Consider the following 27,476-nt stretch of genomic DNA (forward strand, 5'->3'; position numbering starts at 1 on the left):
ATTTCGCTTATTGTGGAAGTAAAACCCTCGAGCTTGGGATGACAATTGCCAAGAAGGTTTTGATAAAATCAAACACTATTTGTTAAATGTTCATGTTCTAGAGGTAAACCATTAATTTTATACTTAATAGTCTTTGAAAATTCAATGGAATGTGTACTAGCACAACATGCACTACAAGAAAATATACCTTTAATGACACGCAAACGATGACTTACAATAATGTGTGTCATTAAAAAATGTCATGTTTATAAAAATCTGAATGATTTATGACTTACAATAATGTGTGTCATATTTAATAGTCATAATCCAAAAAATTTACAAAAACATGGAGTACAATTTTAAATGTGTGTCGCCTTTAGGAGTCCTATTTTAATTTCCCCCCATTATTTTCATCATTTCCCACTTCTCTTCCCCCCTCGTTAATCAATTCTAGTTTTCTCTCTGAACTTTTTGGGTTTTCTTTTTTTTGGTGAGGATATTTTCTTAATTTTGTTGTTTTTTTTTTTGTGTGTGGAGATTATAAGGTGAGAAAGAGGGGAATTGTGGGATCTCAATGACTCGCCTTATCAATAACAGAGAGACGATGAATCCGAGGGTTGTTGTTCGTCGCAGAAGACTTCCGTAGATAGTGATGAAGACAAGGGAAAACGGGTCGGATCCATGTCAAATTCAAGTTCTTCAGCTTTGATGGTCGAGGATGGATCGGAAGAAGAAGATGGTGAGCGAGTTAAAGCGGGTTTAAATAAGAGAAGTAGCAGGATTTCTGATTTCTCGGTGCCTCACGAAGAAGAAGAAGAAGAAGAAAAAAAAGAAGAGTGATCCATGGAGAGTGAACCGGCTCTCGTGACCCACCCGACAGTTCTTCCCTCTCGATAAAGACCAGGAAACGGGTTCTTCTTCAGGGTTCCCCCCTTCTTTTGTTATTTTCTTGGACTCCTTCAATGTCCCATTAATGTTCTTTTATTTTTACTTTCGGGTAAATTCATCTTTTTTTCATTTCCTTCAGTGTATCTGCTATGAAATTCCTGCTTTTCATTTCCTTGATGGGTTTCAAGTAAATCCAACTTTTATATTCGTTCTCTAGATGGATTTTTTCTAACACCATCACCATTCAAATGTCCTCTTGTATTTGCATTAGCTGTGTTATTAAAAATCATTTATCTTTTGACATTTAAAATTAACTCCTTGATCTTTGATTGGGAAGTTTTTGCATGATTTAAACTAATCTCCAAATTATATTCTTTATGCTACATATTCCCATGATTTGTAGGTATTATCACAATATTACTTCAAACACCTTGGTGGTCCTAGAGTCGATGGCTGCTCATGGTGTTAGGACTTTGATATATTCTAGTACATGTGCCACATATGGGGAGCATGAGAAGATGCCAATCACTGAAGAAACCCCACAGGAACGTTGCAAACTTGGTTTTATGCTTGATAACTTTTTAATTTTTTGTTTTAGGCCAAATATTAAAGGATCAACCTTCATCAATTTCTGGTTTAATATAGAGTTGTATTACAAGGAAACTGACCTTCGTTTTGGAACCAACTCAGGTTACAATCAATCCATATGGAAAAGCTAAGAAAATGGCAGAAGATATTATCATGGATATCTCTAAAAATTCAGATATTGCAGTAATGATCCTAAGGTTTTATTTTAGTTTACTTTTAGGAGCTTTGAGTTTACTCCATGTTCTCTTTTCTCAATATGTATAATTTTATCAACTTAGAATCCAGAAGTCTTCCATGCCTTAAACCAAAACTAAGTATTTTAGATCATTATACTTTCTCATTGGAGGGAGTTATTTGATAAGTTTTCATTGTTCTGCCAACCAACTGCTGCATATATAAGACATACATGCAAGGTCTATATAGTCCTGTTTTTAACACAATCATTTTTTAGTTCTAGATTACAAGGAAACCATAGAAGGTAGCTTAGTTCAGAATAATTTAGGATTGATGAACTTTGTAGACCCTGAAGGGCTTCTACTATCATATTCAATGTGTAGAGTTCTGACCACAATTATTGCTAGTCCAACAATATACTCTCCTATTAATATATTATTATTGTTATTAAAAACTTGAACATTAAAAGGAATTTGCGGAGGTTATGATTCATATATAATTTTGTGAATTTTAGATACTTCAATATGATCGGGTCAGATCCTAAAGGATGATTAGGTGAGGCTCCCAGACCTGAGTAGCGTGAGCATGAACGAATTTCAGGTACTTGTTTTGATGCAGCTCGTGGTATTATTCTTGGTCTCAAGGTGTGTTATTCCTTTTTATCCCTTCACTATGATTTTTTAATGATTGCTACGTATTTCAGCTACACCTGGGGTCAAGATGTAAACAACTAGTCATGTACAGACAATGTACAGAATACTTCATTATTTTAGCAAGATTGTGAACACCACAGATACTTTCTTGAAGGCCATGTGTATATTGCTGATGTGAAATTGGATAATTTTGTGAATGTATTCTCTTCCTAACAATGGGAAGTGCAAAGAAGTATGCTGAAGTGCAAATATATGTTCAATCAAATCATTGATTTTCTTTGTGTGAGTATCAAGTAAAGTTTGTTACAATCAAAAGTATATATAAGTGATTCTAAAGTTTGACAGTTACTAGAAAAAAATCTATGATCATTTATAATGCCTACATTTTCATCTTTTCCTTGAAACAAGTTTGCTATAGATGATGATTTTGCATAACTGGATCCTTTGTGTATCTAATTTAATTTTCTTTTATGCTGACATCACCTTTGTAAGCATCTGCCTAATATGTTAGGCAAATCTTAGAGCTCATTGAAGATTTGAAAGATTTGGACTGAACAATGATTATATGTCATTCCACATGTTTAACAATGATGCATTTTCTCGAGTGAAAATATTGTGTATATGATAAAATAATATGTGTATTAATTACTACAACTGTACTTTGTATGTGCTTTTTGCATGTTTGTTTTGTTCTTGTAACTTTTATAATGTTATCACACCTGTCACCCAAGATGTCCATAGTTTTGCCTTTATGGTTTCAAATTGATTTTGGTGAACTTTGTTATGGTTATTGTGATTTTCGTGTAGGTCAAGGGAATGGACTATAAAACCCATGACGGGACTTGCATTCGTGATTCTATCGACGTTATTGACCTGATCAATGCTCATATGAAAGCTCTTCAAAACACAAAGCCCCATAAAGTGGGAATCTCCAATGTTGGCACTGGAAGAGGTAGATCTGTGAAGGAGTTTGTGGAGGCATGTAAGAAATCCACTTGGGTGAAGATCAAAATCGACTATCTGCCCCGCCGACCTGGAGACTATGCAGAAGTGTTTAGTGATCCAACTAAGATAAGTCGGGAGCTGAATTGGACAGTTCAATTTATCGATCTCCATGAGAGTTTACAGATTGCATGGAGATGGCAAAAGGCGCATCGCGACGGATACACAACAGCCTCTTAGGTGATAGTTTCTTCTCTTGAGTTGTTCACAGGCATTTTATTTATTATAGCAAATGGCATATCGAAAAGATTAATGATAATTTCTTCTCTTAATTTTGACAGAACATAATTACGTTATATTTGTATAGGGTTTTGAGGAATCTTATGTTACAAACTTTATTATGTCATGATATTTTGTATCGACACATATGATTACAATATTTTTGATAACTTAATGTGAATATATTGTATGCAAATGGATTGTATGCAAATGGATTGCTTATATATAATATGATATATATATATTTAGTATTATGAGGCATTAAATGTGATTTAGTTTGATTATTTGTCAATCTACAATATATATATATATATATATATATATATATATAATATAATTTACGAAATACAATCACGACACAAGAATGTCTGTCATCGTTTTTAATGACGTGTGCTTCAATGACATGCAATGTAATTCATACATGTGTGTCATAAATTTATGACACATAAATATGTGTTATCTTCATTTATGACGGGGCCTTCAATGACCCGCAATAAGTATCATAAATGCGCGTCATAAATGCATGTCATAGATTTATGACACACAATTGTGCGTCATAAAAAATTCATGTCAGTGGCTTCAACGACAGGCATTTGTGTGTCATCCGCACCCATAGATGATGCGTAATGTGCGTCATTAAAAGGGTTTTTACTACTAGTGATGATGAAAGTGGGACGAAAGAACGAGCAATTTATTATCTCAGTAAGAAGTTTATTGATTGTGAGACTCAATATTCCCCGATTGAGAAGTTGTGTTGTGCCTTGGTATGAACCACAAAAAGACTGAGGTAACATTTTTTATACCACACTACCTGGTAATATCGAAGTTGGATCCGTTGAGATACATGATGGAGTTTGAATGGAAGAATGGTTAGATTGCAAATGTTGTTGTTTGAAGTTGATATAGTTTATATGAGTCGGAAAGCAGTCAAATGTTTTATCATTGCGGACTTCTTGGAAAGCAGAGCATTAGAGGACTACGAACCAGTAGAGTTCAAATTCTTCAATGAGGAGAAGAAAAAGAGGCCCCAAAAGATGAAATATGGAATATGAACTTTGACAGTGCTTCAAACTCTATGGGGCATGGAATTAGGGCAGTGTTTGTTTCACATGAAGGAAATCATTTTCCTTTTACCAGTTGCATTGCCTTTGCATGTACAAATAATATGGATAAGTATGAAGCAAGTATTATGGGCATTCGTGTTATAATTAAACGTAAAATTAAAATCATATAAGTATTCAGGGACTCAACCTTAATCATTTATTAGCTTTATGGAGAATGGATGACTAGAGATTCTAAGCTGATATAATACAAGAATTTGGTCATGGATTTGATAAAAGAATTTGAAGAAGCCACTTTCATTCATCTCTCACGTGAGGAAAATCATATAGCAGATGCCCTGGATACATTGGCCTCAATGTTCAAAGTCAATGATCAAGACTCGAATGATACCCATCTAAATGAGTATAAGGGATGTCCCAACTCATTGTTGTAACATTGAGGAGGACAAGGATGATGGTCTTCTTTGGTACTATGATATTCTTCAATATGTCAAATATCAAGTTTACCCGGCGGAAGCTACTGAAAATGAAAAGTGAACTTTGAGAATATTAGTTGTGGGATATGTACTTGATGGGGAAATCCTTTACAAGAAAGGGAAAGTCTAAGTATTTTTGAGATGTTTAGATAGAATTGAGGCCAAAAAGTTACTCGAGGAGGTCATGAAGGAATATGTGGAATGCATCTCAGTGGGTTCATGATGGCCAAACAAATCATAAGATTTGGGCATTACTGGTATACAATGGAAGGGGATTGTATTAATTATGCCCGAAAATGCCATAAATGTAAGATTTATGGTGATAAAATACATGTTCCTCCTTTCACCACTCCATGTAATAACTGCACCATGGTCATTCTCAATACGGGTCATGGATGTTATTGGACCAATCACACCCAAGGCTTCTAATGGTCATCGTTTAATCTTTGTGACTATATATTACTTCACCAAGTGGGTTGAAGATGCATATTATGGCAGTGTTACAAATGGATTAGTATGTATATTCTTGTATAAAGAGGTCATTTGTAGATATGGAACACCCAAAAGAATCATTTCAGATAATGCTTTTAATTTGAACAATGATTGGATGGTTGAAAACTGCACAAAGTTTAAAATAAAACATCACAATTCAACTCCTTATCGCCCGAAGATGAATGGGGTGATAGAGGTAGAAAATAAAAATATCAAGAGGATTATCACAAAGACAACTAATACATATAGGTATTGGAATGAAAAGTTACTCTTTGTGCTACTTGATTATAGCACTTATGCCCGTACATCGACTGGGGCAACACCATTTGCACTTGTTTATGGGATGGAGGTGGTTTTACCCATTGAATTGGAAATCCCTTCTTTAAAAGTGGTCTCAATCCATTAAACCTTTTCAAGAAACCCTTCAACGAAATAAAAGCAATCTTGATGTGAATTCATCTTCAAAGCGAATTTTAATTGGGGATCAGTTTGACTTCAATTAATCAAATCGTTTCAATAAAAGAAGTTATTGCAAGGGATTGGGTTCTCTGACCAAATGACAGAAATCAAATTCAATGCAGTGATAGGGACTTGACCTCCATATAGTACAAGGACTTGACTACCAAATAGTATAGGGGCCAAGGTCACCAAGGCACAAGCAGAAGGAGAAATTCCACCTACTATAATAAATGATCATTCACCAAAAGCGATGAAATATCAACATTCCAAACCTAATCATGCATAAATGTATCAAACATTGATCATATCAAATTGTATTAAATCATCTTTAGGACATATTACATACGACACATACAAAATCATAGCATCTGACCTTTTCAAACAGGATCTGGAGAATCCATCTCGTAATTGATCAACGTTCTATCGATCATGACTAGACTTACTCATCGTGAATAAACAATGTCACCGTTAGATTTGACATCGAGAAAATCACCCAAAGCGACCCGATGTCCTTATCATGTAGGAGCAATTTCGTTTCCAAAACCAATTTATCTTTAGACAATCAGACTTCCTCAACGTAAAGGAACAGTATTCTCTCCATGTGCACAAATATCCAAATCCAACCAGATCTCCTCAATGCGAAGGAGTAGTGACATCTAGATAACCAGACTTCCTTAACACAAAGGAACAATGTTGTCTCTATATATACAAATATCCAAATCTGACCAGATCTCCTCAACGTGAAGAAGCAGTGTCATCTAGATAACTAGACTTCCTCAACGTGAAGGAACAACACGCAAAAACAATGTCGTCCACCGACTAGATCTCCTCAACACGAAGCAGCAATGTCATCCAGATAACCGGACTTCCTCAGCACAAAATAACAAAGTTATTACTAAATACGGCTAAACGACCTCAACACGAATAAACCATGTCTTTTACCAACCAGATCTCTTTAGCATGTAGGAGTAGTGTCGGTTACAAAATCAATTTATCTCTAGAAAATCAGATTTTCTCATCATGAAGGAATAGTGTTGTCTCCATGTGACTAGACATCTTCAAAAAGAATGAACAAAATTGTTCTCATATTCTTTACCTCGGAATAAAAGACCTACAATTCAGAGTGGATATCAAAACCGATAAAAATAGTGTCTTTAGTCTTTGCCATATTCTCGTCACACGACAATGGGCAAAAAGGGACAACTCTAGACACTATATTTCGTCTGGGGTTATTAATTTATTTATTTATTAACATTATTTTTATCATTAGATCACCTATATATTTATTTTTATTATTAGTTAATAATGATCGGTTTTTATATTAGTTAGTGTTAATTATATAGGTTAATGTTAGTCTTAAGTAATATAATAATATATATTTATTAAATGATAAACATATATATTTATTAACTAATTTGTTTTTTAGGTTACAAAGTCCACAAGCAAACAAAAACCAAACAAGATTCAAAATACAAGTGACCCATAAAGCCCAACAAGTAAAGCCCATGTACACTAAGCCTAAGAAAATTAGGGTTTCACCATGTTCTAGTGTAGCCACCCCAACTTCAACTGTTAGATTTGGATGGAGATCAAAGGTCCAGATGATTTTGAAATTAGGGTTTTACCCTAATCACCAAGACCAATCGTCACCATTCAAGGAAGGAAATAGACTGTCTGATTTGTGCGTGTGATATACGCGATGGCTTCCCACGCCGTGTGAGCCACCTCTAATGACCCCAAGCCACCTTCGTCAACAAATCCTGTGAAATAGTGAACAAGGAAATCAAATTTATTAGAAAATCCATCAAACCAAATCAAATCTGAAAATACTTTAAAAAAATTCAAATAAATCTCTAGAAATCCAAAATTTTTAAATCTGGGTTTATGGAAATCATTTCCCCTACGACGAGCTTCCTTTTCTACCAAATATTATTGACAAAAGACACCATATAAACAAAGAAAAACAAGCATGCAAAGAGTTTTTTTTTCAAAAAAGAATAAGCAAGAGTGAAAATAGAGAACTAAGAACGAAAACGAGCATTCCAAAACAAGAAAGGAGAAGGAAAGAAGTTCTTACCATCATAAAGCCAAAGGTCACCGTATTTGAGAAGATCTAGAGAGGTAATACGTTTGATCTAAGCATTTTGGTTGAGTTTTAGGGAAAAGGGTCTTGGTTTCGGGATTAGGAAGAAAATAAGAGCATTTTGAGTATGTTTTATTTCTTCTCCACTGTGACCAGAGGAACTCCCCTCCGGTGAAGGGAGTTGAGAGAGTTTTAAGAACTCTCTCTCTAAAACTAAAAAAAATGTTTAGGGAAATTTTAGCCTTAAACTAAGGTTAATATATCCCTTACAAAACTATGTCATTTTATGGTGGACTGGATGTGTATTTTGGGCATTCGGGTTAATAGCTATTTTAGCCTTCAATATTTGTAAATTTTTGTTTTAGTCGTGAAATGAAAGGAACTATTATTGGGTTCGATACTTTTTAGTTTCTCATGTTTACATTTCAGTCATTATCTGCTTATGGATGTGTTTTGGTTAAATAGCTAGTTTAGTTTATTAATTTTTATGGTTATACTTTATTCATCCATGCTCACTGTAAAAAATGGGTGTTTTGTACTTTAGATCCCCTTAAGTTTGTTGTATGTTTGTTTCAGTCACTATTTTAATTTAATTATTATATTAATACGTGGTTTAATACTTTAATTTTTTTTACGTATATGTATATTTTTTCTTATTGGAGCAATAACTTTTTTGTGGATTAATATATATATATATATATATATATATATATATATATATATATATATAAATATATATGGTATTAATTATAAATGGTAAATATATAAAAAGATGAAACTTTTATTACGTTATTATATTAAGTTACCATAACTATAGGTATAATTAATGCGTTTGTTTGCCTTTTTTATTTATGTTGTTGTTTTTTTATCGTTATTTTCCTATTTTTTATTTATTTTAAATATATATTTGTCAACAATTTCTCTTATATTAGTGTTTGTTTCATTATTTGAATATCTTCAAGAACACTAATTGTAAGATTGGGAGTGAAAAGCATCACTTAAAGAAGAGGTGTGATTCAGTACGACATCCGAATGAAAAGTGAACCAGAAATAAATTAAGTAATAATTTAACAATATTCAATATAAAGAATCGTATTTTAATTTGTGACTCGAAATAGTAAATTTCACTGTAAGGACAATGTATAAGCAATCAAGTATCAATTTTGAGTGTTGTGGGGTGTTAATCCTTCCCCATACAAAATGACTCTCGAACACTTAAAATGAATCTTTAGAAAACGCAGACCAATTTTTTTACTTTAAAATGATTTTTTCTTAAGAATTGTTTTAAAAGTCAATTTTAGATATTCGACCTAACTAATCCAAAGGTCGATGGTGACTCCTCAATTTTAAAAACAAATAAAGTCGTAATTATTTTTAACTTGATTATTTCATTTTAAAAACGTTATGACATATTTTAACCCTTCTTTTTAGATCATTTTCCCACAACGTTTCGTTTTAGGGAAAATCCCCTATTTTTGAGTGTCGGTGATTTGTTGACTAACTATTTTCATCCATGAAGGGTCTTTTTTATCCTAAATGAAACATTTTGGGGACAAAATGTTCTAAAAAATTAAGAGCAAAGTTATTATTTAGTTCACTACAGCAAAACAGGTTTTTAACGGTGTTTTTTCAGTCATATAGCGGTGTTTTTAAGAGGCACTAAAAACCCTTGTGGGGAAACAAAAATGCTGTAAAAAGAGCCGCTAAAAACAAAGTCGCAAAAGATAGTGGTGTTTCTGGATGATAAACGTGGTTAAAGGTTATGCTTTTTAGCGGCGTTTTTTCTACAAATGACGCTAAAGGTTATGATATTTAGCGGCGTTGTTGAGACAATCCACTATATATATTTTCTTTTCTGGCGTTTGTAAAAAACACTGCTAAATGTTTTGGCATATAGTGGTGTTTGTTCCCAAAAACACTGGTAAAGGTAATGATATATAGGGGCATTTGTGAATGTAAAACGCTGTTATTGACAATGGTTATAGTGGCGTTTTCTGTATAAACGCCGCAAAAGATCTAGAACTTTTGTGGCATTTTTTTTCTAAAACGCCGGTATTGAGTATGTATTTATTAGCGTTTTTTATACAAACGCCGCTAATTAAAACTGATTTTTCATATGGTGTTTTCTGCTCTTTTGTTACCCAAATTTAAATTTTTAACCTTTAGCATTATCAAATAAACTTGACATCCATAACAACGAAATTGAAATCCATAACAACTTGAAATTCATAATAATAAATCAAAGTTTACATTAACGTAAAATATAATGTAGTTCAACATTGGTAACTATAATAAATGAAGCATATATATATATAATAACACCTAAGATTGTGGACTATATGGTTGATTTTTTTCGTATCATTTGCATCATATCTTGAATTTGATTTTCAAAGTCTTCACATTTTTTCTGATATGTTGCTTCTCTCTCAGCTTGCCTCGCTTCAGTTTCGGCTTTCATTTGAGCAACTTTTTGATCCATTTCAGCCAACTATTGTTTTAAACGACTAACTTCTAATTGGGAAGACTGACTCTGTGATGACATGTACTGAGATGAACTAGATCCAAAATATTTGGTTGGAGTAAAGAATGATCCTTGATAGTGAATCCGACCATATCATTCAGGACCCAAAACTTCATTTAATAACTCGATTTTCGATGTCATTCGCATTTACAATACCATGACTTAAAGTCGTAGCTTCATACTCTGCCCTTTTACCCTCAATTTTTCCTAATAACCAATTCTATAATTATTTTAAATAAAAATGTCATATTATAAATACAAATATAACATAATCCAAATCTTGTGTCCAATAAATGTACCATAATTTCTGCAGTTTCATCAGTCATAGGAGTGCCATCCTTTTTTGTATGTATCATGTCGAAGACCTTTATTCATCCAACTTTACAACCAGATGTATTTTCCTACAATGTAGAATAAAATTATGTCTTATAAAAAATTAATTAATAATATAACTAATTTTGGTTACTATATGCTACAAACTATAAATCAATATGTGAATAATCAATAATACCTCATCATTAGCTATATAATCAAAACTCTTTGATCCAGCTATGTGAGTTAACTTTTGTTGTTGTCTGCTAGCAACACCAACACGCTGTCAGTCCTACAATTTTAAATTTGTACTTAGAAAGTCAATATTATAATAATAGTATATTATTTGTGAAAAAATACATCATATTTGTCCTTTTTTGAACTCCAAAACATGGTTGCATCTTCCCATTGATACCTGAGCATTTCAGGTGGGACAATTTGCAGCTTCTCTTCAAGGCTAAGTTCATTCTTGAAGTATTTAATTTTTAAAGAACTCTTGTGGTATCTTCATTTCTTCCCTAACGCTTGCTTCAAATAATCACCTGAGACCTATAAAGAAAATTTCTCCTACAAATAACATAAGTGTTCATAGTAAATATAAATTACTATTGAACTGTTATGGATTCTCTATTATAATGAAATTATTACTTTAAAAAATTCAAAGATCGATTTTTGTTACTATTTGGCATTTCACGCCATGACTCATAATTGATCAGTAAAAGATTAGCATTACATGCAACCATGCATAAGTAACCGAATATAAGATGTGTTTTTGGGCCAATAGGTTGATCGACATGGAAGTTGGTGTAATTCCTTCAAGGTTGTACGTCCTCTAGTCTTGTGTGTTTGACCTTTTTCAACTATATAAGAATTAATTCAATGTAAGCTTTCAAAATGAACCAGTAATTAAAGAAATTATCGAACATTACCTTCAATTTCTACAGCTTCTTCAACAGTAATTGAAACTTCCAAAGAGCCAACACCAGTTGATTCCTCATTATTTGTTTCTTCCTCCTATTGAGAAGCTCAAAAAATCCACAAATCACTTAATTTTCTCCTAGGCATGATATATGTAATAACAAACAATTTTAGTGAAATATTACTATTAATTAATATATTGATGGACAACATGTTATATGTTATAATAATAAATTAAGATATAAAATCTTACTACATTGTTATGTCACATCGATTCTTATAAATATCTTCATCCACGTCCTCTCGAACCCATTAAAATTGTGTGGTATTAGTGATAGTTTAACCTAACTTTTGTTCTACAAAAGGTAAAGCTTCTGTCTTGTTTCAATGTCATCTATACTTCCATCCCCGATGTATAATCAAGTCTCTAAGGGTATTATGGAGCACAACATACCAACCCTCATCCATTGGATCGTGATAGTAAAAAACTTGTTTGACTTGAGAAGAAAATACATATGGCTCATCAATCAATTGTTGACCAGTGTGAATTAATCGAGAGAAATCCACCATTGTAAAACCAAATTTATCTCTTTTTATGCCTTCAGTAGTGTTTACATCAACCCAGTCACACCGAACCAACACAACCTTTCGTTTTCGATAATAATCCAACTCAATAATATCCGTAAGAATTCCATAATATTCTAGTCCTCCCTCTACATGATGATTGTCCCTGGCACTAGCATAACTTGTATTTGAAGAAGTAACAACTACTCCCCAATTTTGTGTCCTCCTTAATCTTTCACGATATTTTGTGTGGAACCTGAATCCATTAATTAGGACGGTATTATATCTTTTAAAAATTCTATTCGGACCTTGAGAAAGTCATTTAAAATCTTCACTAACTTCTATCCCACTCCAAACCTATTACACGTGAAAGGTGAATTAATTAGAAATTATGTTCATATATTAAAACAATAATTATATATTATTTACAACTATGTACAATGATTTAATTGCTTACCATTTGCCCTAACCATTCATGAAAAGTTTCTATGAATAACTTATGTATCTATCACTAATGTAATCTTCAGAAGTGTGCACAAGATCTCAAGACTTCTTTAAACTCACTATAAAGTATGTTATGTCATTAAAGAATGAGAAATATAAAAATTAAGTAAATACACTAGGATTTAGTCTGTAAAACTTATGTAGGAAAGAGATCTAATGAATTGTGATGGAAAATAACATATCGGGGTGCTTGTACCCAAGACTTATCATCTAAGTGTGCAATTTCAACTTTGCCGAGTGGTTCACCATAAATTCCAAACAAATCAGCTAAGTCATTAGTACTAAACACTTCATTTCTATTTGGTCTATTCAATCTTGTTTCAACTTCTTCCAAATATCTAGAGCAAAAAGTCATACATTCCACTGTCAAATACCCTTCAGCAATTGATCCTTCTGGATAACGCTTATTATAACAGTAAGACTTCAACTTGCACAAGAACCTAGACACAAAACAAAATAGTATGTAATAGTTGTGATGAAAAGGTATACTTCCAAGTCATTTAATACATATAAGTCAATTAACACCTCTCTATAGGACACATCCATCAATAGAAAATCGGTCCACCAACTTTTGCTTCGTGAGGAATATAAATTAGCAGGTGCACCATAATTGTGAAGAATGAAGGTGGAAATATCTTCTCTAAGTTGCATAAAGTCAAGGCGGCTCAATCTTGTAGTTTCTCAAGTTCTTCATCCATTAGAACTTTTCCACGAATAGCATTCATTATATTAGAAAGTCCAATGATACAAGACATCACCTTACTCGACATACAACTGTGTAAAGCTATTAGCAGTAAATCTTGCATCAATATATGATAATCATGTGACTTTAAATAATAAAGTCTTCGATCTTTAACACTGAAACATCGAGATATATTTGATGCATACCCATCTAGGACCTTTATATCCTTCAACATCGTGCAAAATACTTCTTTTATTTCTGTGACATCGTAAAAATAGAAGGCGGCAAGAAATATTTTCCATTAGAATGAAATTTTATATGAAGATCATGCCAAATTTCGATGTCGACTAAGTCAAGTCGACTCGTTAGATTATCTTTAGATTTTATATCGACATTGAGAATAGTCCCGATAATATTCTCACAAACATTCTTCTCAATGTGCATGAGATAAAGATTATGTCTCAAAATATGATCCTTCCAAAAGGCAACTCTAAGAAAATATTCATATTTTTCCATAAATCTACCTCATTTGGATCATCCTCTTCATTAGACTCATCATCACTTTGTTGGTCAACATCACAATCATACACCTGCTTTGCCTTTTTCTTTGATCGTGTATTCGATGGGTGATTCATCTTTCCATAATTAAACTTGATATGTTTCAACATGAAGAAGATATCAGACCCAATTATTTGCTCATGAGCTTTTCGAAACTCTTCAGTACCATCAAACATATTCTTTTAACTTCTAAATCTATGATTTTCAGCTAACCACCGACGATGTCCCATATAAGAGAACTTTTTTTCATTATACAACCACTTTGAACATATTTTTGCAGCACAACAAGAACAAGCATAACGACCTTTGGTACTCCAACCAGATAAATTTGCATAAGGAGGGAAACCATTAATTGTTCATAATAAACTTGCACGTAAATTAAAGTTATCCTTCTTTAACACATCATATGTTTCGACCCCTACACATAATTGTTTCAACTCTTCAATAAGAGACTGCATATAAATATCAATATCATTTCCGGGACCTTTCTCGCCAAGGATATCATGGATAAGATAAAAGATGATTATTTCATGCAAATCCACGGAGGCAAATTGTATGGAACAAGTATAACAAGCCAAGTACTATACGAAGTACTTATGATTTTGGAAGGATTAAACTCATTAGATGCAAGATCGAGCCTGACATTTCGAGAATCTCTTTCAAAACTTGGAAACTTGTTGTCAAATGACTTCCAAGCTAAACAATCCGTATGATGCCGTAATAATTCGTCATCAGTTCTTCCTTCATGATGCCACCTTATAGACTCAGCAGTCTTTGAGGACATAAAAAGTCTTTGAAGCCTATGTATTAGAGGAAAATATCACATAATCTTTACCGATTTCTTTCTTAATCGTGCTCCAACTTCATCCTCACTCAAATTTTCTGCGTCCCTAGTCATCCATCGAGATTTTCCGCATACATGACAGGACTCTTGATTTTTTCGATTACTCCAATACAACATATAATTATTCTAACAACTATGAATTTTCTCATAACCAAGACCCAAATCTTTTATCATTTTCTTTATATCTTTGCATGAATGAGGGATTTTTGTAAAAGGAAACATTTATCCTAAAAACTCTAATAACTACGTAAATGAGGGATTTTGCAGCTTTTTTAACAAACGCCACTAAAGTACGAGTCTATAGCGGCGTTTGTATAAAAATGCCACTACAGTGCGAGTCTTTAGCGGTGTTTGTATACAAACGCCAATAATGTACTAATAAATTACAGCATTTATTAAAAAACGCCATTAAAAAAATGAGTCTTTAGTGGTGTTTTCTATCAAAACGCCTCGAAATTTGTTATTTTTTGGCATTTGTTCTAAAAACGCCTCTATATCAATAAAGTTACCGGCGTTTGTTCAAAAAATGCTGCTATAAGGTCAATAAAAATGCCACTATAAGGTCAATAAAAATGCCGCTATAATTAAATTTATATGTTGTTCTTTTAAAAATATATATACAAGATAAAACATTCATGTTATTAAAGTTTATGTTTGAGCTCGAGTTTAGCCTTGAATCGAGCTAAATCTAACAATATTTTGAGTGTAATTTTTTTAGCTCGAATCGAGCTTAAAATCTTTAAGTTCGTAAACTTTCGAGTTGAGTCAAGGTTTAATTTTTTATTTCAAATTGAATTTCTCAATCTTAAACTCATGAATTTTCAACTCGATTCGAACTTAATTTTATACTATTTAAATCTAATTAAACTCAACATTGCTCAAACTCGACTCGTTTACAGCCTTTATTTGTGTCCAAAGTTATATCGCGTTTATAAAAAACAATCCCTGTAATTGTTTCATAGAACCCTATTACGGCGTTTATTGAAAAAAAGCCACTATAGATGAATCCTATTACACATTTGTATAAAAATACCACTAAAGTACTACTGTGTTGCGTCGTTGGTTGAAAAAATGACACTATAGATTAACCCTATTATGACATTTGTATAAAAACGCCGCTAAAGCACTACTTTATTGCGGCGTTTGTTAAAAAAACGTGACTATAGATGAACCTTATTGCGGCATTTTTATACAAACACCGCTAAAGTACTACTATGTTGCAGTGTTTGTTGAAAAAGCCACTATAGATGAACCCTATTGCGGCATTTTGTATAAAAATGATGCCAAAGTATTACTCTGTTGCGGCGTTTGTTAAAAAAATGTCACTATAAATGAACCCCATTGCGGCGTTTATGTAAAAACACCTCTAAAGTTACCTTTTTTAGCATTTGGAATGCAAACGCTGCTATATTTTTAAAGTTAGTAGTGTTTATTCTCAAAAAGCCGTTGTAGAACAATTTTATTTTAGTGGTTAAATGATAGGTTTATTTTGTTATTATGTCATTTTCTCATAACCCATCATGACAGAATTCTTAGTTAAGAATAATATTATTCACTAGACCGAGAGAATTACAATACTTCTGCAATAATAAATCTAGAAAGACTGCTAATATGAAATGTGATAAAACGACCATGATAATGTGACAACTTGATTTTGGGTACTGTAAAACAAAGCGATGACATGAGGTATGTTAAACTTTGGACTTGGACTAATTGTAAACTTCGATAAGTAATTAAAGATTAAAAGAGTGAATGAATAATAATTATAAGTTCATAATATGCTAACATGCTCATTTTTATAAAATTCATGAAATATAGTAGAGTAGATGTATATCATTGAGTTTTGTTAGCTCAATGTTTAAATTTATCTGTTCATGAGTTACAAGTTCCCTGGATTGCAATGAGACAACGATATCATTGCATGAGTCTCAGTGGGAGTACGAGATTATATTGTTGATGACATAAGTGTTCATGTAGAGGTTAAGATTTTTAATTGAGTCATTTTGTAAAAAAAATATTTATGTATTTGGTTTTCAAATAAATGAACTATGCTTTTGTAATTTTTATATTTTTCATATCTTTTATAATTTGTTTTAAAAATTTTGAGTAAGTCGTGAAGTGTGGGATGACTTCGGTGATCTAATGTAACACTCACAAACGCGACGGTATATAAAGGTCATATTTGAGGGAGTTACAAATATTTATATTTAAATTAAATTAATATGTATTTAATAATAAATTATTTTACAAAACCCCACTAAATTGAGCTCGAGATTAAAAAATCTATCTATAACTTAAATCAAGTTTCATGTAAAAACATGAATTGTTATATAGACACAACAAATATAAAGAAAAATAACTTTTAATAAAAATTAATTTACTAAGATTAAATTCATTATGTCACTTAATTTTTATTCTTCATACCTAAAAGGATAGAAAGTAAATAATTGTATTATAATAGATTATGGAAGATTATAACACTTAAACATTTGCACAAAGTAGTGTTGTAATTGACTTGAAGAATGTTTTAGTATCTAAGTCTTAACTATAAATATTTTAATTCTTTAGATAATTTGATTAGTATATCTAATTGAAATGTTAAATATTAAACAAATAAATTATACAACCGTGAATGCATTATTAAAGAAGTTGTAAAATAAAAAAATTCCTATCACTGTGTGGTTGACCCTAGGAGAAGAGGGAGTTAAGTGGTTGACCGATATCTTTAATATTATTTTAGAGACTACCAAGATGCCAGAGGAGTGGAGAGAGTCTACAGTAATACCAATCTTTAAGAATAAAGGAGATCCCCAACGTTGCGGTAACTACAGAGGTATTAAACTACTCAGTCATACCATGAAGCTATAGGAAAGGGTGATAGAGGCTAGGTTGAGATAGGTTACTAGGGTTTTGCAAAACCAATTTGGATTTATGACAGGCAGATCTACTACGGAGGCGATTCATCTACTTCGAAGGCTTATGGAGAAATATAGGAAAACAAATAGAGATCTTCACATGGAGTTCATTGACCATGGAAAGGCGTATGATAGCGTACCCCGTGATACGATCTGGAAGACCTTGGAAACGAGACGGATCCCAACTGCTTATATACGGGTGATTCGTGATATGTACTATAGATCTACTACATGCGTCAGGGCTACAGTTGGCGACATCGAGGCATTCCCGGTGGAAATCAGACTCCACTAGGGTCGGCTCTTAGCCCTTACATCTTCGCCTTGATTATGGACGACATCTATTGTGCGACACCAGATGGTGTTCCATGGTGTATGCTTTTCGCTGACGACATTGTCCTAGTTGCTGAAACAAAACATGAGTTGAATAGTAGATTGGCTACCTGGAAGACTACTTTGGAAGAAAAAAGTCTAAGGATCAATATTGAAAAGACAGAGTATTTATGTTCAAACTATAGTGGCAACCAAAACAATGAAGACGTAGAAGTATCCATCGAAGGGCACGTTCTCCCCTCAAAGGATTGTTTCAAGTACCTAGGGTCTATGATACATAAAGATGGGGGTGTAGATGATGACGTTACACACCGTATAAAGGCGGGATGGCTAAAGTGGAGGGCTGCAACTGGAGTTTTGTGTGACAAGAAGGTGCCTCTAAAATTTAAGGGAAAATTTTATAGAATGGCAATAAGACCAGTTTTGTTGTATGGATCAGAATGTTGGGCAATTAAGAAGGATCGCGTAAGGAGGATGGAGGCATCAGAAATGAGAATGCTTCGATACGCATGTGGTAGGACTCTTTGGGACATGACACCAAACTCTGCAATTAGGATATCCTTGGGGGTGTTGCCTGTAACCGAAAAGTTGAGGGAGGGAAGACTACAGTGGTTTGGGCATGTCCTTAGGCGATAACCTTCGGATGCGGTCAAGAGGGTAGAGTCGATTACTCTCGACGGTGCCAGAAGGAGAGGACGACCAAGGAGGAAGTGGGTAGACTGCTTGAGATCTAATTTGAAGGATTTAGCCCTTATCGAGGACATGACCTCTGACAGGAAAGTTTGGAGACTTAAGACCAGGGTAGCCGAGTAGTGTGGGTCACAGCCATAGAGTGTTGCCTTAGTTTAGGTTTTAACCCATTTGACTTTATTCCTTCTTGTAGCTTGATATCGCTGACTACTGTGTATCCTTCTCTACATGTTTCCTCTTTTCAAATTTAGCCCGGACTTACGTTTTTGTCTATATGCATAGATTTTTACGCAGTGATTTATTTGCAGGGATTACTTCCCACTACAGACACGCATATGAAGACTGTTCAACTATGTATTTATTTATTTATTTATACATGCATTTTATTTTATCTTTATTTTTTTAATCTTCTGACTGCCGGAGGTCTTCCACGGAAGCTGCTCTCAACTTGGCGTTGGGGGCAGCCTACTACCCTACCTCTCACTTATCTCATTACATATATGAATAGGGTTTGTTGTTGTTGTTGTTGTTGTAAAATAAAAAAATATAAATTTTCAATCGATTATAGAATAAAGGACTAACTTTAAAACTTAAATTTATATAAAGGAAATTAAGTTTTAAAACAATTTGTATAATAGTCATTCACTTTTTTATTTTCTAACATTCAAATTTTGTATAAAATTATGCATTTAAACATTTATAATATCAAAATATTTAATTTTAATTTCTATAAACATAATTTGTGTTTTAATAATAAATTTCAGAAAAACATGATTAAGTAAATATAAAACTAATAAAGATTATTTGAGAAAAAAAATTTAGAAGAATATTTTTTATCTCTCGAATATCACGTCGATAAGAAAAAAGATTACATTTTAATTGCGCATATATAAACTAACGACGATAGTTTTTGCGTAAACTACATATTTAGTATCTAAAGTATTATTTTTATTCCATTTTAATACTTAATTTTTATTTTTTTCAAAATCATATTTAATGTTTACTTTTTTATCATTTTAGTACATGATGTTTACTTTTTGTTTCATTTTAGTACCCATTGTTAACTTTTTATTTCGTTTTAGTACCTAAATATTTAACGGTGGGGTATTAAAATGAAACAGAAAATAAACTTTAGGTATAGTTTTGAAAAAATTAAAAGTTTAGGTACTAAAATGGAAAAATTGATAGTTTAAGTATTAAACATTTAGTTTACCCTATTTTTTATTGTTTATGGAGCCAAATTATTACATCGATCCCTGTGATTTTATTTATTTATTTTTAATTTTATAAAAACGTAGTTGATAATATGAACTTTACATGGTCATTTGTCACGTGGGCAAAAAACGATAGTGGTACGAAATGCCTTTAAAAGATGCGTCTGACGTAGAGAGCTTTCCTATGTAGCACAAAACTATACCAACCCAGAAAATAAATTGAAAAATGATATTTTTTATATTAACCCTTTTTTTAAAACGATATAAAAAGATCATTAAACCGTAAGTTAATAATTCCTGGTTGAATTAAATCGGTTATTGATAGTTTAATATTTTTGATTTAACTGATTGAAGATACAAGTATAGAGGAATTTTAAGGAGAATTCTCCAAAAATAGAAGTCTAAGCTCATGGCTGTGATTGAGATTTAATAATGACTCTCTTTGTATATTTATATCAAGATATAAAGTTACGGTTATTACATATAAGTCAACAAATTGTATAAATACCACCCAGAGGTGCATGGATCTTAAACACCGACGGAACAAAGAAAGCATTCACATGATAAGCATCGGTAGGAGGGCTAATAATGGATGAAAATGACGAGTGGGTTGGAGGATTTATGATAAGAGTGGAGGAAACAAGCCGTGCCCTGACAGAGTTACGAGGGATTGAGACTTGGAGAAACCTTACGCGCAAGTAATCTTATCATTGAGATAGACACGAAATGGGCGATAGAAGCAATAGAAGAGGACGAGATCAAGGAACGCCCAGGAGGAATGCTACTGAAGAAGTGCGATTCGATCCGAAAAGAAGGTTGGATAAGAGAAATAAGACACATCCGATTAGAAGCAAACAAATACGACGATCGCATGGCGAGATTAGCAAGGGAACAAAAATACAAGGTCAGTATTCTGGCAGACCCCCAGAAAAGTTGATCCCTATGCTCATGGCTGACGCCGGAGGGGAGGCCACTCTCAGGATATAAACTTCTCCTACAGCATACAGGAGATCAACTTAATGTACCCAAAAAAAGTGTATAAATACAACTGCCTTAGTCCTGATAAATCTTTTAGGTTTATCGAATATTTTGTCAATGATTCTTGGCCTCTAATGAATCTTTCCGGAGGTAATCTTAATATATTGATGAAAAATACTATACTTTAGGAATAAAATTACTTTTCCATAGATATAATAACAATTAAAAATATCCTTAAAATGTCTTTAACTAAAAATTTTAATGAATGTAAATCACATGATTCATAATCATTTTCGCATTCAAAAATAATTATATTCATTTTTTCAAGAAGTCCTATAATATGATATCAATACATATTCAAAATAACTGAAACTACTCCATTTACCATTCAGAATGCCTTATAAATTTTCACTACATCAATTTAATTCCAGATACATTATAAGAAAAACCCTCCTCCCAAAATTAGGTGTACTAAAAATACAGGAAGTATCAAACTGGAAATACCTTGAAAAGTCACCAAACTATAACTTAAAATATAAGGGGGGAAAATAAAGGGAATATTTGAAAATATTACACGAGAAGCAACAGTCGCACTCATATATCAACTTTACTCTCTTCACTTCAATTTCTTTACCTTCTTTGATTTTCTTTTCTCCATTTTTTATTTTTATTTTTTTCATTTTTAGTTATTAAATAATTTCAGGAGAAAAAAAAAGGTAAGAGATAATTTACGTAGATAGTGGGTGGGATGATCTTGATCAATCCATTGACTTTGACTCCAATACGTTTGGTCAACCTCGTTAGGAAGATCAAACAGCTGTTGATCTACACTGTCTTGCCAATCCAACGGTCCAAATCCACTCTCCGGCTTACCATGCAATTTTGAAAGCTCAACTTGCATCGTATGATCAAGCAATCCTTCCGTGATTTCCTCAATCTTTTGCTGCTGCCACTGTCCTTGCCCATTAAATAACGTACTGAACCGAAACGATGGCGTTTCATTATTATACGGAGTAACCAAGCTCGAAAACTTCCCAATTTTCGGAAAAATCCCAGACTGCGATCCTGGTTCGTAGGATAACTTATTAGGGTTTCCGTGCAGCTTCGGCTCGCTTGCTTTTACCTTATTTGGATGAGATTTTACCTTTGATGGTTTATGGGAGAAGAAGAGTCACGTTAGCACCATTACCCTCAAACCAAGTGCTTCAAGATCAATCATCTAAAAGAAAGCTTTGAAGCTATGAAAGAAAAAACGTTTGGAGTTGAAAATGAAAATAAAAGTGAAACTTTGTGTGAGAAAATCATTGTAGTGATTGAAAATGAAAATGAGAGCATTAAAAAGATTGAAAGTGAAGATAAGCATATTGAAAAATGTGTGTGATAGTGCAATTCAAAAAGAACAAAAGTGTAAAGTTAGAATTCGAGGGAAGTGAGAGATTGAAGAGAATTTAAAACAAACTTGAGGGTAGAAAGAAAAATGTGAGGAGAAGGATGTTTTGCTTTCTACTAATCCATCTTTTCCTTCTATTCGTTCTTTTGATTTACAGGTTATTCCAAGTGACATACAAAATGATTCAAGCATCATATCTTTTGAAATTCCAAAAGATGTGCCATTTGAAATTTTAAGGGAAATATTCATTAACTTTCAAAGTACATTCACTTCATATTCCAGATTCCATGAACTTTATGAAAGGGAAGATCCAATGAACCTAACAATGGAGAATCTCAAGAGTCAAATTTTATTCATTACTGAATTTGATCATTTTAACTTCTTTGATTTATAGTTATCTACTTTTAGCTTTTCTTTAATTTTCCGATTGATGATTTAAAGATATATGATTGAATGTGTGAAGTATTTAAAGCATAGAAAAAGATGCAAGATGTGAATGAAAGATTCCTTACCCAACGAAGTTCAAAGTTGTTCCCCCTTATAACAAACATCAATTTGGGGACAAGCAGCCTCAAAAAAGGGAGGTTGATATGATCCATTCAATAACAAAATTCAAATAAAACATGCTCACAAATTTAATGTTCTTCAAAGTTGAATCTAAGGGAGTTCTTCCTTATTTTATTGCTTATTTACTCATTTATGCTTTATATGTGTCATAAACATGCTTTGACATTTTAAACTATGCTTGCATACTATATGATATTCATGCGTGTCATGTATTTACTTAGCTTAATTCATGCATTTGTTATGTTTTCACATTGATAATGTTGAAAACATTTTGATATTTCGATATAACAAATTAAGTTAAATGAATTTTAAGATTTTCCTAAAAGATTTTCTAAGTATATTCGATATAATTATTTGAATATCAAAATATTACTCCAAATCTTTCAAATGTCATTTTTAATCCTTACTCAAGTGTAAAATTAAGTTTTAATCTTAAAATAATTTCAAAACAATTTTACAAAATATTTCGAACCATTTCAAAGCCAAAAATTCCAGATTACTCAGAGGGAACCGATTCCCCCCAAGGGGGTACCGATTCCCCATGAATGGTTTAGCTCCGAGAAAAACAGAATGCTCGAAGGGAACCGATTCCCCCTGTTTAACGGTCGAAATATTTTAATTTTACACTTAGGGAACCGATTCCCTATGAGGGGGAACCGATTCCCCCCACGCTCCAAGCAGAAATATTAATTGTTTTCACAGTTAAATGGCTCTAATAACTTCATTAATGATCCCCAACGTTCAGAAGTGATTCAAGGTGTATTTAAACAAGCTTAGAAGCCATTGATCAATAACAAGAAACAACAATCAACTAGAATCAAGATAGAATCAAAGAGAAAGCATCAAACCTCAAGTTTGTGCATTTCAAGCCTATTTCATTCAATATTCATTTTTGCTTTCAAGAACACTTATTGTTCTCAATTGTATTATTCTTAAGTGTTCTTTCTTTGTTCTAGAATTGTGCAAACATCTTGCCTTGTGAGGATTTTTTTGTAAGTTTGCAAAATTTGTATTGTTCTCTTTGGGAGAGAGTGTTCTCAAGAATTTGGGGTATAATTCTTGATGGATTTTTAAGGTTACTATTTGTCCTCAAAAGGAAGACAAATTAGTGAATTTGTGGAAAATCCTTAGTGTGGATAGCTAAGGTAGTGGACATAGACTTTGGTTGAGAAAGTCGAACCACTCTAAATCGTTGCGCAATTACTTTCAATTTTCTGCACAAGCTTCCACCGGAATTTTTATTTGCCAATTCACCCCCCTCTTGGCCATATTCATAGATCGATTAACTCAACAATTGGTATCAGAGCCTAACTCATTTGAAGGTTTAATCACCTCTTGAGTCGATTCGGGAAGAGTTACATCGATTATCAAGTCATCAATGGCCTCCACTTCAAACTTCGACTCCGGTCTCGATTAAATGCCCGTCAACAAGCCTTCTTTCTTCAATGTTGCTAACTATGCCTATTGGAAGAATAAGATAATGTATTTTATTCAAGCAAGTGACATGGGAGCATGGAATGTTGTAGAAGATGGATATATCAAGCCTCTCACTCATCCAAGATTGTGGAGCAAATGAGAGACGAAAATGTTCCAGCTCAACTCCAAAGCCATCCATATTATATTTTGTGCTCTTGGACCAGATGAATATGGAAGAGTTTCATCTTGTACAACCGCCAAAGAAATATGGGATAAACTACAAGTCACTCATGAAGGCACCAACGAGGTAAAAGAATCTAAAATTAGTCTTCTAACACATAGCTATGAAAATTTCAGGATGAAACCAAATGAAGATATCAAAGCTATGATGGATAGATTCTCAACGATTGTCAATGGTCTCAAATCATATGGAGAGATCATTCCAAACGAAAAGCTTATGAGGAAGTTAGTTTACTCACTTCCAAAATCATGGCAATCCAAGAAGACCACAATCATCGAGGCTAAGAACCTAAAGTCTGTAACTCTTGAAGAGCTAATCGGTTCCCTCCTCACTCATGAAATGATGCTTGAAGATGAGGTGGACCTCGATAAGATTGAAGAGACACCAAAGGAGAATGAGAAGAAGAAAAACATTGGAGTTGCTCTCAAATCCACAAAAGAAGAGATTGATTCAGATGAAGATGACGATGACGAGGAAATGGAATTGTTTTCCAAATGGTTCAGAAAAATGATGAGACCTTACCGAGGAAGAAAATTCAAACGAAATGAAGGCCTAAAAAATGAACCAAAAGAGAAGGACTCGATCATTTGCTATGAATGCAAAAAGTCGGGGCATGTCAAATATTATTGCCCACAATTGAAGAGAAAGGGAAGAATAAGCACAAGGCTCATGTGCCTACATGGAGTTATGAAGAAGGTTCCGATGAAGAGGAACAAGAAGTAGCAAACTTGTGCTTAATGGCATTCGGGGAAGATTCTAAGGTAACATCTAACTTTGTTAGAAAAAGTTTTAAAAACTACAATCATAGAGGTCCCCGAAGAACCTCTAATGGAAAAATCGTTAGAAGTATATGGGTTCCTAAAGGACTCATTACTACTAAAGATAAAGATATCCTACACAAATGGATACCTAAGGGGACTAGGATTTGGGAAACTAATGAATATGGACCCAAAAGAATTTGGGTACCAAAAATTAGAAATTAATCTATGTTTGTAGGAAAAGGAGCATTGCTACAAGGCACGAGAAACAAATTCAAATTCGTGGTACCTTGATAGTGGATGCTCGAGACACATGACCATAAACAAAAGCCGGTTCATAGAGCTAAACGCCAAAAATAAAGGAGAAGTGACTTTTGGTGATAATTTAAAAGGTTACATCGAAGGCATATGTACAATAGGTAATACCTCTTCCATACAAATTAGAAATGTTTTATATGTGAATGGATTAAAGCATAATCTTTTGAGCATTAGTCAATTTGTGATATGGGATTCAATGTCATGTTTAAAACTAATGGTCGTAAAGTCATTGACATTTCGTCTAATCGGATTATGTTTGTTGGTCATAGAATAGGAAACATTTACATAGTGCATTTAGACTCTATAGATATGACTAATTTATGCCTAGTTGCTAAGGATGAGCATGATAGTTGGTTATGGCATAGGAGACTAGGTCATGCTAGTATGAGTGTTTTGCAATGGTTAATTCAAGGAGATTTGGTTCGAGGACTGCCTAAACTAAAATTTGATAATGAGAAAATATGTGATGCTTGTGCTAAAGGAAAACAAAAGCGAGTTTCTTTTAAATCCAGTAATGATGTATCAACTAGTAGAGTATTGCATTTGATCCATTTAGATCTTTTTGGGCCATCTAGAACTACTAGCTTGGGTGGAAAACAATATGCATTTGTCTTGGTAGATGACTATTCTAGATATACTTGGGTTCTATTCTTAAGTACTAAAGATGAAGCATTAGAAAAATTCATCGCGTTTTCAAAATTAATCCAAAACGAAAAAGGTTACTCTATAACTAATATTAGGAGTGATCATGGAACTGAATTTGAAAATTTTGGATTTACTGAATTTTGTAATTCTAATGCTATTAGTCATAATTTTTCAGCACCTAAAACCCCTCAACAAAATGGAGTTGTTGAAAGGAAAATCGAACTTTAGAAGAAATGGCTAAAACCATGCTTTGTGAAAACAATTTGCCAAAATATTTTTGGACGGAAGCCACAAATACTGCTTGTTATTTTATTAATCGAGTAATGATTAGGCCTATTTTGAAGAAAACTCCATATGAACTTTTTAAAAATAAAAAGCCTAACATTAGCTATTTTCATCCTTTTGGATGTAAATGTTTTGTTTTAAACAACGGTAAAGACAATCTTGGTAAATTTGATGCTAAAAGTGATTAAGGAATTTTTATGGGTTATTCCCTAAGTTCTAAAGCTTATCGAGTATTTAATAAAAGAACTTTAGTTGTATAAGAGTCTATACATGTTGTTTTCGATGATAATCTCCTTCCGAGGAAGGATTCTTGCTTGAATGATGATGTAGGTATTATAAATACAAATGACGTTAGACATGACGTTGTAGAACCATCATCAAAGGAAGAAACGAAAGATGAGGAAACTCATGATCCTCTCGAGAATCCAACCATTGAAGAAAGGGAAGTATCTTACCCAAGAGAGTACAACTATGTCAAGGATGGTGAAATCATAGGTGATCCATCCAAAGGGGTAACAACTCGGTCTTCTCTTAGAAATATTTTTAATTATTTTGCATTTATCTCATGCATAGAGCCTAAGAATATTAAAGAAGCATTAAATGATGAACATTGGATTATGGCTATGCAAGAAGAGTTAAATCAATTTGAGAGAAGTAAAGTATGGACATTAGTTGAAAGGCCTAGTAATAAATCTACTGTAGGTACTAGATGGGTATTTAGAAATAAGCTTGATGAGAGTGGTAATATAGTG

The 27,476-nt window shown here is 33.0% G+C and overlaps 1 protein-coding gene and 1 pseudogene across 1 annotated transcript; one reads left to right on the forward strand and one right to left on the reverse strand.

Moving 5' to 3' along the window:
* Positions 1-1,277: 1,277 nt before the first annotated feature.
* LOC120139613 lies at positions 1,278-3,464 on the forward strand (annotated as a pseudogene).
* Positions 3,465-21,031: 17,567 nt separating this feature from the next.
* LOC120140731 (dof zinc finger protein DOF5.4-like) lies at positions 21,032-22,323 on the reverse strand. Its single transcript, XM_039155717.1, has 3 exons — positions 22,294-22,323; positions 21,837-22,248; positions 21,032-21,120 (listed from the first exon to the last, which is right to left on the reverse strand). Exons 1-3 carry the CDS (start codon positions 22,321-22,323, stop codon positions 21,032-21,034), a joined length of 531 nt encoding a protein of 176 aa, XP_039011648.1.
* Positions 22,324-27,476: the final 5,153 nt, after the last annotated feature.

Source organism: Hibiscus syriacus, unplaced genomic scaffold (genome assembly GCF_006381635.1).
Source record: "Hibiscus syriacus cultivar Baekdansim isolate YM2019G1 unplaced genomic scaffold, ASM638163v2 tig00002237_pilon, whole genome shotgun sequence".
Lineage (NCBI taxonomy): Eukaryota > Viridiplantae > Streptophyta > Magnoliopsida > Malvales > Malvaceae > Hibiscus > Hibiscus syriacus.